The following is a 12463-nucleotide window of genomic DNA, read 5'->3' as shown; positions in this document are numbered from 1 at the left end:
CTGGGCAAGGAAGATTTGTCCTCCTTCGTGTGGATTTATTCAGCTAGAGTACATTCCTACCCCACTTGCACAGCGGGATCACTGTTAACTCCCCCACCCCCACACACGAGTGACCACACCAAACAAACCTCTATAAACATCAAAAAATAAATCCAAAAATGTTTTAGTCATACTTATTCTTCTGAACGATGCAAGATAGCAAACTAGAGTAGCACATGTCAAAAATGCCAATTATACCAAATGATAAACAAACCTGAAGAAAATATACTAACATTCATGTCAGCAAAACTGCTGGACAGAGCAAAGAAACAGAGATAATCTGCCATGATGTATGTAAAGGTGCAAAACAGTTATCTTCTTTATTGCACTGAAAGCAGGGTGGAAATGTTCAGATTAAGACACAGGGATGATCTGTGGAAAGCTGTGGAGGGTCCCATTCCTGAGCAGAATGCAACTAGCTTTACTCGTTTGCCAGATTCACCAAAAACAATATTCTTCCTCTCTTTTAGTCCCCCTGATCACTGCAAGGAAGCACACCCCCAGATCTCCAGGAATGCTCCAATTTTGCTTGGATTTTCCTTTTGTTATGAAGAGATTATTTGGTGCGGGACAGGAAATGTTAACAGGCAGGTGAGTCAAGATGGGCGAGGTAATCTTCGGCTCTGGGTAAGCTCAGAAACCTGTCCATCAGCAGAAAAGCTGTCCCCAAAAAGAGTTGTCCCACCTTGTCTGTTTAACATGGTCACATGAACATGGCTATGACGACAATGCATAGAAGTCATTTCCCACTCTTTCTCTACTGTAGCAAGATCACAGTTTATGGGGAAGGAAGATGTCTCCAAAGATATATTTATTATGCTGTCCTTTATAACATATTTCTAAATCTCAGTTTCTTCAAAAACTTCCTCTGTTGTCTCCCCAGTAGTGACTTCTCCTTCGCTGCTCTCAGAAACACTTGCCCTAGGGTAGGGCTCTCCAGCAGGACCTGGTGCTGAGCTAAGATCTGCTGTCTTCCTTAACAGCACCTTCTGGAGCTGCACAGCCCAGGGCTTGCTCACTTTCATGCATGAGCTGCAGTTGGCAAAGTTCTGACATTTTTGCTTCTTTGAATATTTTCCCAGATATTTGATGTTTTCCCCAAGGAAGCACTGCATGCAGCCAAATGGATGAGACAGCACAAAGCGGGACCATTGCTTTTGGAGTTCTGCTTTCACCTGTTGGAAAAAGAAAACAACCTGACACAAAGTAGTTGTGTGTGGCAACTCAAGTAAGCAAAAGATGCTGAGCTGATAGCCATGCAGATAGGTATTTCAGCTACTCAGAGAGCAGTGTAAGAACAAGAAAGCTCCAAAATCTCAGCTCTGACGGTGTGAGCATTGTAGGGCAGTGTTTCCCAATCTTTTCAGTAACACAGCACACTTCAATGAGGCAAACAATTCCATGGCTCAGCCATTTTTTTCATCTGAATCTATTCCTCATAAATGTCACATTTACATACATTTACTACGCTTACAGTTTTACTAGAGAGGTTAGCAATACAATAATGCATACAACAAGCTAAACAAGGATCACATGCATTAATGCTTCAAATCCACCACAGGATACACCATCTTAGACAGCAAGCACGGGCACACTTTCAAAATCTTCTCAGTGCCCTGCTAGGGATGCTGAGTAAATGAGTAACCACTGAAAGCAGGTTCCCCTCCCTGCCAGTCCATTGGAACCAGGATGTGACATTTAAACTGTCTCAGATCCAACAGGTGGGCTCCCTACCAGCTCATTCAGTCTGGGAAGCAGCATTTCCACTGACTCCCTGCGTGAAATGGGTCCTGCAGGTCGGCAAAGAGCTACAACGGGGCAAACTGACAAAATTTCACGGCACTCTTGGACAGTTCTGAGAGCACGCCATTATGCCATGCATGCTGGTTGAAAAGATTTGTAGGGGATAAAGTGGACGTCAGCCCCCTGGGCCAACTCAGACCTGGACCTTCAGATTCATCTGTCAACAAAGGGTAAGCTGAGATGTGACACCCGGTCTAAGCAACTCATGGCAGAGTCCACTTAGCAACCCTTCAGAAGGGCTGGCTACTATGACTGAGAGGTGAAAGACTGCATGTTCGTGTAGGACCCCTGAGTTTGCCAGCCCCTGCTCTATTCACTACACTATAAAGGAAGTGACGGTGACTCCTACGTTTATATCCCCAAACACTGTTTGGGCTGGTTTTGTTTTGAAATGCCTAGTGCCACTGGGGATAGACCTGGGGCCAAGGAAGTGATGGCTGGGTAGAATTCTATGAGTTGTATGCTCTAGTTTGTGATTTGTATAATACAGCTGACCCACACCCGGATCACTGTACAGCCTGCTGCATGTATCCTCCCAACTGGAGCACTGAACATGGAATGTCAACTCCAGACAGCAAAGACAAAACTGAATCCAGAGCCCTACCCCAAATAGCATCAATGTGGACTTTGGTCTATGTAAGACCCACTACTCAAGGAGCCAGCTGGCCACAAGCTCAAGTCTTACTTTGGCTGAGTGACAATAATTCTGTGCACTTCTGAACCCTTATCACTGAATTACGCCTCCTCTTCTGGCAGCAAGTGTCAGCCTATACTAGAGGAGCAGCTGAGAGGTTGCTCAGTGTCATTTCTGATAAATCTGGGAAAAGAATCAGAAACAGAAGCCTCAAACCTCACACTCTCACTATGATGCTGCTCAAGAAAAGATGACCTATTGTACATGCTTGTCAGTAAAATAGCTCTACTGCTCCATAGTTACCCCAGTGTATGGTGTTCCTCACAAGTGGCTGGGCCAAGAGGATAACAGGCCACTGCCACTGAGGCCAGGTCTACCCTAGGGAACAAAGTCAATCCCAGATACGCAATTCTAGCTACGCCATTACCACAGCCAGATTCGACATATCAGGATCAACTTAGTTCCAGTGTAGACTTGGGCTCTTCGGGCTTGCACCAATGTCCCTACTATCCACATCAGTGTAGAGTTCCAAGGTCGATGGCCAAGCCCAGATAGACTGATTTTGCTGCGTCTTCACAAACGCGGCAAAATCAAACTCTGGAGGATTGATCTCAGCATAGACATACCCTCTGTGCTAATAAAGGCTTTTTTTTTTTTATTTTTTTAAACAGGGGCAAACAGTAGAATTCATGGGGGCTGGTTTGTCGCACGTGATCTAGGCAGGAGTTGTTAGTATTGCACATTACAGAAGTTCTGTTTTTCATTTGTTTTTTTTAAATGATATAAATGCTATGGTAAACAAACATTATTGTGGCTTCCAAGTCAAGAATAAATATTTCCAGTGCATTCACATAAAAAGAGAACAAATTAACCTTTGTCATATCTCACTTGAGTACTTGACTGTTACTTTAATAATGTTCTTTTAAGGTAGATTTAGTGTTTATAATTGTAGTTGACACAGGTAGTGACATTGAAGGTTGCCTATCACTTCAGTAGCCTTTAACTTTTGGGGCAGAAGTTTTTCATGCAAGATGTCTGCTTCAGGCTGAATCATTATAGAAACAGTCAGCAACAATGGTTCAGGAGTATGTGATGAGATTAAATAAAAATACTAGTATTTGATTAACACTGAAAAATAACGTAAGACTATTCTGAGAGATCCCCCAGTGCTTCCATGCAGTGGCATAGGGAAACTGGCAGGTCTCTGAGACCTGCCTTTGTTCTTCTTGTGAAAAAAAGGATAACGATCCTTTTAAAAAAAAATCTCTAAAGCCAATACATTATTTACTCAGAATAATTGATATAATTTGGGAAAGATTTTTCCTAGGTAGCAAAGATGTGAAGTCCATGCTTCAACAAAACACAACCTTAAGTGTGAAGCAGGAAGTGGTGCCTCCATAAAAATGCACTGTTCGCGGCAGGATGAAACACGATTTTTCCATACCATAAAAATTTTTAGAGAAACTGAAAAATGTTCTTATTCTGAATTGGGATGAAATGTTAACACCTCAAAATTTTTGCAAACCAAAAAAACTAAACGTCAAGTTTTTCTGGTTAAAAATGTTAAAACCATTTTGAAAATTTCCATTTTTTTCAAAAATGTTTTGACCTACTTCACAAAAAATTTAAATAATTCCTACCTATCTTGCATTCCTCATTCAACTAAAAACAACACCGACATCTAGCTTTTATATGGCATTTTGATCTGAAGATCTTGAAGTGTGTTAGAGAGGAGGTCAATATTATTTCCATTTTCTAAATGACACAACTGATGCATACAGCCATGTTTGACTTGTTCCAGCGTGTTCAGCAGACCAGTGACAGAACTGTGGTCTCTGGGGTCTAGGCCTAGGCCCTCAGTTAATTATGTTTGTGGACAGATTCTGCTCTTAGTTAGGCCAGTGTAAATCTAGAGCAGTGGCTTTCTACTTTTTCAGACGACTGTACTCTTTTCAGGAATCTGATTTTATTTGTGTACCCCACGTTCCACCTCCCTTAAAAACTACTTGCTAAAAAAGTCAGACATAAAAATTACAAAATGTCACATCATACTGTTACTGAAATATTGCTTACTTTCTTAATTTGCAATGCAATTATAAAATAAATCAATTGCAATATAAATATTGTACTTACGCTTCAGTATATATAAAGAGCAGTATAAACCACCCATTGGTTGTATGAAATTTTATTTTGTACTGACCTCTCTACTGCTTGTAGTATATAGCCGGTAAAACTAGGCAAATATCTAGATGAGTTGATGTACCCCCAAAGACCGATGCTTACCCCCAACAGTACACACACCAGTGGCCGAAAATCACTGTGTAGAAGAGCACAGTGGAGTTACTCTGCATTACAGTTACCTTAGAGTATGTCTATACTTACCAGGGGGTGGAGGAATGCTTGGCATGTTGCCATCGATCATCCAGGGATCGATTTATGCCACATGTGTGAAGACATGGCAAAAATCAATCTGTCTGGGTGCGGCCATTGACCCTGGCACTCCACACTAACACAGAGTAAGGGATGTCAACATGAGCCTTAGTGAGGGCTGAATCTGGCTACTTTCTTTCATTATAAAAAGAAGTTACTGTCTATTTAGGAGCATGCCCTCATGCAAATCTCAGTGATCAATACTTCATTGTTTTATTGTCATTCTGTTTAGTGCCTTGAAAATTCTACAGAAATCATCTAGTAATACACATCTTGGTGTCTTACCTCTCCATTAACAAAGCAGTATAAGATTGCTATCAAAAAACCCTACAAGAAAAAGAAAAGGAGAAGAAAATTAGATTATGGAGGCAACACTGATTGCTATAGTCTTAACTTAAGGATAAAATTACTATTAAAATCTTCACAATTCTAGTACTATAAATCTTGTTCCCTTAAATAATTTTCTCAAGGAATTGCTAACGTGACTAATGAAATTGGTTAAATGGGAAACCTAATAAGCGTGGAACAGATTTGTACTGGATACCCTTGAGGATGTTGAGACCAGAGATTATCAACAATTTAGCCTCTGACACAAATATCAGTGTAATATCTTCTGCCCACTACTTTCAATGCAATGTGTGCCATTCTGAGGAGTCCATGGTAGCTTATTAGTTCATAAGGCCTTGGACAATGCCACGACAAAAGCTCTGACTAGGATGATTTAGTTGGGATTAGTCCTGCTTTGAGCAGGGGGTTGGACTTGATCACCTCCTGCTGTCTCTTCCAACCCTATGATTCTACCATCTTCAGAAACTTGATGAAAGGAAGTCTTCCTCAGAAACTGGGGATGGAAGGAAGCACAGGCTTGCTTTGCTATTGCACTTGTAGCTTTGATGCTTCCTCTTTAGTTCCAAAGGATTTAATCAACTTTGAAATGCCTAGCAGTGATGTGACCTTTAAGCATCATTACAAGGCTGGATGAGCACTACTTGATGAATGCTTAATAGTCTTCTCTGGATCCACCCACTGAATTCTATAAGTTCTTGACTTGGTGGGTCTAAGCAGAGTCTTAGCACTGGGTGTGGGAGTCTAGGCACTCTACAGAACAACTCCTCTGTCTAGCACCCCTTCTGAGAAACGAGACTTCTCCCATGGTGTAGTCCCTGAAACTTGTGTCAGCTTACAAGCCTCCCTGGTAGCTCTTGCACATTCTTAGAGTTCCCGCAAAGCAGTTGTCCCATTGGATTGCCATTCTCCCTCACAGGCTATGTGACATTAAAATCAAAAAAAAAATTCCAAAGGGATTTCTAAGACATACACAACTCACAAAGTAAAGGTGAAAAATCTATGGGAAGTAACAAAAACCTGGATGAAGAACCCTCTCTCCTTTTCTCACTCTGAGGAAGCCGTTTATATTTTAGTCCATTTCCTTTCAGAGTCCTACCACCCTCTTCTCCTCCTGCCCAATCTGGCTGCCTCCTGTTTCTAGTCTCTTCTCTGCATACAGCTACATCTTCACTGTGAGCTGGGAGTGTGATTCCCAGCTCACACAGACAGGCTACAGGATCACGTTGACCTACCATAAATAGCGTAGATGTGGTAACAGACAGTGGTGAGCAACAGCCACCCTGAGTATATTCCCAAAGGAGCTAGAGGGCAGCTAGCCCATGCAACTTGCTACTGCCTTTGTTACAGTTCTTATGCAAACTCACAGGTAAACCAGGGTGGCTTACCCAGCTGCATTAACATACCATTCCAACGGAGCCTCTGGTAACCAGCTCTCAGGCACTCAGCAATGACTTACCCCTAAGCAGAGCCTCGATCAAATGCCCCCCCCGCAGGCTCAGGTATTTCCACATCATCAGAACTGCAGATCAGTCTGTACATGAGCACTAGGCAGCCAGGAATCCTCACACTCCCAGCCTGTTCCTGTGCCTGACACAGCCCTGCCCAAGCCCTGTCTTAGTTTTGTCCCTGTCCTATTGTAGGCTCACTCCAGCTCTGTTACTGACCCACTCCAGCCTGGTCTCTGCCTCTGGATTTGTCCCCTGCCCCCAACCCTCTGACGTGGACTATCTGGCTTTGACCTTGGACCTGTATCTGGAGTTTAGCTTCAGTACTGACTTGGTTTGTACCTGGAACCTGACCTTATGGCCGTGACCACTGGTCTGCACCTTTGGGCTGACAGTTCCAGTTCTGGTTTATTTATGGATTCTGATCTGGTGTTTACACTAGCTTGTCCCTAGATCTTGATTCAAGCACTACCACCTTTGAAGTAGACTTAATTCTTTGACCAGCTATGACCTATATGCCAACCACCGGCCCTGACTGATGGAAGCAGTGCCTGACAATCATGGCTACTCTACTATTTTTAGTTCTTTAAGAGAACTACCATGAGTATATCTATGCAAGCTGGGAATCAGATCCCCAGCTCATAGACTAAATTAGCCTATGAAGCTACGGCTACACTACTTATTCCAAAACAACAGCAATTATTTCAAAATAAATGAGCTGCTGCCAAGGCTACATGTGTTATTTTGAAATTATTTCAAAATAGCAGGTATGTTTATTCTGAAATTGGTAACGCTCAAAGTGAGAGGAGTAATGACTATTTCAAGATAGGTGCTATTGGCACATGGAACAGCGCTATTTCAAAATAAGCCATGATGGACTCCAATAGCACTATTTCGAAATAGGGCTATGGACCTGGAAATGCTATTTCAAAATGCATTTTGTGTGTGGTTGTGTTATTTTGAAAAATATATTACAAAATAGCTGTTTTGAAATATCTTATTTTGAAATAGGGCTGCAGTGTAGCTGTAGCCAGAGAGAGCCTTCCTTTTGTAAGGTTCCAGTTCCTATTGCCAGGTGACTCTCTTCAGTTAGTTGAAGTCCCTTGTCATGTTCATAGTCTCATATATTCAAAGGCCAAAAGGATCACTGTGATAATCTACTCTGACTAGCTGTAAAATATAAACCAGAGAATTTCCTAGAAATAAGTCTTAGAGGAGAGCATTTAGAAAGACAGCCAATCTTGATCTCTTGTTTAGTTAAAAGCTCACCTAGAAGAACTGGTTTTCCTGGGTGTCAGCTAACTCACTATCCTAGGATATGTCCATTTGAGCAGATGAACAACTTTTTATAACGGCACAATTGCACACTGAATCCCCCCAACAAAACTAATTGCAGGAGTTCTTAAAGAATTTATCTCCCCTAGGGTTGGAGGAGGAGGAGGGGAGAAGGACTCTCTGATGGTCGCCAGAGATCTCTTCTGGGAACACTCCTCTTGTTGAAGCTACTGTCAACTGGTGGCCCCGAGAGCCCTCCCACTAGCTAAAGCCTATTTTCAAAGGGCCTCTGCTAAGGTGAAAAAGCATCTAGTACCAGCATGGAGTACCACTGTTTCCCTGTCAGTCCATTTGAATGGCTGGGGGTCCTCTAAGGTGGGGCTTCTCTCCTCCTGCAAAAGCTATTGCCGCAGGGAGAGCTGTGTGTGCAGTGACACTGCAGCACCACAAATACTCCACAGGTAGTGATCTAAAGAAAGAGCCATTGTGCTTCCTGCTCAGCTGGTTTCAATCGCTGCAGTTCCCTGAAGTCAACGCAACTATGCTAATACACAGCAGTTGAGGTTTGGACACAATATATTTGCATATATGCAAAAAAGCCAGAATTAATTGGCTGTTGTGATTATTGTTCACTCCACATTTGATGATTTAATACTAAATTTCTCAACTTTAGTATTGTAATATTATTTTTCTCAGTGAATAATATTAACATGTGGTAGATTAAACAAGATGACCATTGCGTTCCTTTCTAACCATATGATTCTATGTGTTTTGAAATTTCTCTACCATGGCCATAAGTTTCAGAGCAGAAGTCTACATAGGGGAGATGAAGTTAAAAGTTCAGCAGGAATGCTTATTGCTTTCTGAAAAGCCTATTGAGAAAAAGAGATTTGCATGTGTGGTTGTAATATTGTTCGCTTTTGATGTAAATAACACAGTGTCTATTTTTAAGCCATTTGAACCAGTAGTTTTTTAATATGAATAATAATCATGTTATACAACACCAAACTGAGATGATTGCCTTTCCACACTCTAAAGCAGAGATGCTGCTAGTTCCGTCATAGCTACAGCAGAGCTGATTTTTAGCATTTAATTTTGTGCTCCTTCTAATTGCTTGAGTTCGAAGTTGCATTTCACATCCCAGAGGTAATTTTTTTTTTTTTTTTTTTTTTTTTTTTTTTAAACAAAACAGTTTAGAACTACTGAGGATTTTTAGCAAATAAGCAAATAGACATGGTGTGTATGCTATTCACCAAGCCTTTTACAAAGGTTAAGACATTTAGCTATTTAAAAAGTGAAATGTCTGCTACTTTGCAAATGCAAGCAAGTTCCCCTAGATGAAAAACTGTTCTTTTCACTATTCACTTCTTTTTTAAAATCTTGTCATTTTTAATCATTTAAGGCTGCCTAAACTTGACATCCAACTAATTCACCCCTTAAAAATCAGGACACGCTAAATTATGGAACAACTCTTAACTGTACAGCCATGTTCCCTCGACATAGGGCAGAGGTTGACAACCAAAATAGCAAGAGCAGCTATTTTTTCCAATTTGGTAAAAAACTCAGTAAGTCAAGAGTTGCAATGCATCTGAATATGAGACTGTCCTTAATAAATAATGTCAAACCATACTTTTTGTACCTCCTATTTTAAGAACAGTGCACACACACTGATTTGTAATGCAATACATGTTTACTGCAGGACATTCAAATTTTTACATACTCTATTTCCTCATACTTCACGTGTGTGTTTGTACTATCATCTTCCTGACTTTCATTCCCAAACCTTCTCTCTCTCTCTCTCTGGAGAATGCTAGGTGGACTTAGCCAATGTTTCAAGATCACATATCATTTGCTATTTAGATATGAGATGTTCACTTTTAGACGTTCACTATTTATCTAAAATGAATCAAAAATAATCAGGAGGGTTTTTTTTTTGTTTTTGTTTTTTTTTTTTTTAAATCAACTTTGCAATTATAGCCTCGGGAGTAACAAAAAAGTCCTTAAAGAGCTGCATGCGGCTCCGGAGCCACAGGTGGCAGACCCTGGCATAGGATAACGACCAGGGCCTGAATTCAAAAACAAACAAACAGAAGCTTCATTAAGAGAAACAGAGAGCCCTACCCATCATAGGTGCTGACTCTCTATGTAGTCTGGGTAGAATCCGAAGAAAAAAAATTAGTGGGTGCTCAGCATCCATTGTCAGGCTACACTGATCAGTTCCTGCCTATCTTCCCAAGCACTTCCTACCCACTGCAATCAGCTGATCACTGGTGGGCAGGAGATGCAAAGGGTGGAAGGAGGGTGGGGAATGCTCAGGGGAGAGTCTGGAATGGAACAGGAAGATAGGAAGAGGCAGAGTTGGGGCAGAGCAGGCACAGGAAGAGACTTTGGGGCATGGGGTGGAGAGGGAGTGGGATCTGTGGCACAGCAGGGTTCAAGCACCCCCAGGGAAATGAGGAAGTACAGTAGGGTCTTAACATTCGCACCCTGGGAGCTGAAGTTCTTTGGCCAGCTCCCTGCCTAGACAGCTGGCGCAGGGAAGGGAGTACATTTCTCAGCATGCTCGTGACCGCTAGCAACAGGAAACTAACCATGAACTTGTCTTGGGCACTGCTGTGAACTTGCTGTCATGAAGAAAAGTTGGCTGTTATCTAAAATCTATTTCATTACTGTTAGCCTATGTATAGTCTTAAAGACTCTGAAGATGAAGACTGGAGTATTTTAGAATATTCTTTTTCACTTATATTACAGCAAGATGTCAGAAGGTAATTTCTATAAAACCATTATTATTGTATAAATTTTTAGTATGTTGTAACAAAATCATTTTACCAATCACTGTTTAACTCCGCCATGAAGCCTGTAAGGGTTCTATGCCTCTCCCAAGCCTGGATAAAGGAAAGGAAGAGGCTTGGTCCAATGAGTGACGATGCGCTGACCACGAAACAAAGATACGAATGAAATCTGATGCCAATATGACTAAATGATAAAAGATGCCAGCTCGCATGTCACCTGGATAAACAAGGTCCGTGACACCCAATGAAGTGATAGGGGTTGGGTTGATAAGTTAGCTACGGAAAGAAAATTACGACTAACACATATACTATCAACTGGAACGCAGAACATCCAAACACTGAGGGTAACTGGAAAATTAGAGCTGCTTCAGAAGGATGGAGAGATACTGATGCAACGTATTTGGACTGGTGAAGATGCATTGGACGGCATCAGGAGAGATGTGCGGTTGCCAAGTCATTTGGTTAGGGAACAAAATGAAGCATCAGGCAGGAGCTGGATTCCTCCTTAGCGAAAGAGCTAGGGGAGCATTGTTAGGGCACAAACTGGTGAGTGAAAGAATGGTGGTAGCAACATTTGAACCAAAACTGTTAAACACCTTGGTCATTCAGGTATATGCATCCACACTGGACAGTGCAGAAGAAGAGATTGAGCTATTCTACTAAGACTTGACAAAGATGCTGGAGGAGATACTGAAGAGAGATGTATTGATCATTGAAAGAAACTGGAATATGAAGGTCGGAACAGATAATGAAGGTTGGGAGAGAGTCATGGGAATATTTGGATATGGAGAAAGAAACGAATGAGGTGAGAAACTACGGGAGTTTGCTATAGTGCACAAGATGATCATCTGCAACACAAGATTCCAACAAAAGAACTGTAGGAAGTGGACATGGCAATCGAATCATAGGAAGTCCAAGAACATGAAAGGTATGATTTTGATAAGTAGATGCACAACATCAGTAGAGAAGTGCAGAACTTTCCAAGGAGCAGATATAGACTTGGAACACAGTCTAGTGATCACAAACATCAAGATGAAACTCAAGAGAAAGTGTAAGACACAGTTTAAGAAAAGAAAAGACGTGGTGAGGCTAGGTGAGGAACAAATAGGGAATACATTCAGAGGAGCACTCAAAGAGAATATTAGGAATGCGGCCACAGAGAAAACCCTAGATAAGAGAGTCGAAGGGATAACCATGGTGACAGAAGAGGCAATTCAGCAGAATGTTCTGGAAGAAGAGAAGATCAATAAAAAACGGATTACACAGAAGACACTGGAGTTGGTCCAAGAGAAGGGAGCGCTGAAGATCAGAAGGAATGTTTCCAAGAAAGCAGAACAGCAATATAGAGTAAAATGCAATGAGGGAAGGAAAACGGCCAGAAGGATAAGGTGAAATGGTTAGAGGAGCAGTGTGAACATATAGAGAGGTACTATGACGAATGTAAGGTGAGTGAGGTGTATAAGATGAACAGGAATATTAATAGGAAGTGGCAGCCAAAGCAGATGGCGAGAACGAAGAGGTACTCATGAACAAGGAGAAGACTGTGCAGTGATGGATGAGATATTGCACCAATCTTTACAAAGCACGGTTGGACTCGAGTGTCTTAGAGAGACTGATCAAAGAGTTGAGATATCTCCACTAAGCATAGAGAGCAAGACTGATATTTCAAAGGAGGAAGTGGAAAGAGCAGTTAAACA

The 12463-nt window shown here is 41.6% G+C and overlaps 1 protein-coding gene across 1 annotated transcript in view; it reads right to left on the bottom strand.

The window, feature by feature from the left end:
- Nucleotides 1-449: 449 nt before the first annotated feature.
- The window catches only part of GLP2R (glucagon like peptide 2 receptor), an 82541-nt gene continuing 70527 nt past the window's right edge, over nucleotides 450-12463 (bottom strand). The window contains exons 13-14 of the mRNA XM_075014999.1: nucleotides 5192-5233; nucleotides 450-1214 (exon numbers count right to left, since the gene is read on the bottom strand). Of these exons, the coding sequence (XP_074871100.1) occupies nucleotides 879-1214; nucleotides 5192-5233 (378 nt within the window). The 3' untranslated portion in view covers nucleotides 450-878. The remainder of the gene's footprint in view (nucleotides 1215-5191; nucleotides 5234-12463) is intronic.

The sequence above is a fragment of the Carettochelys insculpta genome, chromosome 20 (assembly GCF_033958435.1).
Source record: "Carettochelys insculpta isolate YL-2023 chromosome 20, ASM3395843v1, whole genome shotgun sequence".
NCBI lineage: Eukaryota > Metazoa > Chordata > Testudines > Carettochelyidae > Carettochelys > Carettochelys insculpta.
Note: the sequence above shows the minus strand (reverse complement) of the source record. Positions and strands in the feature narration are given on the sequence as shown.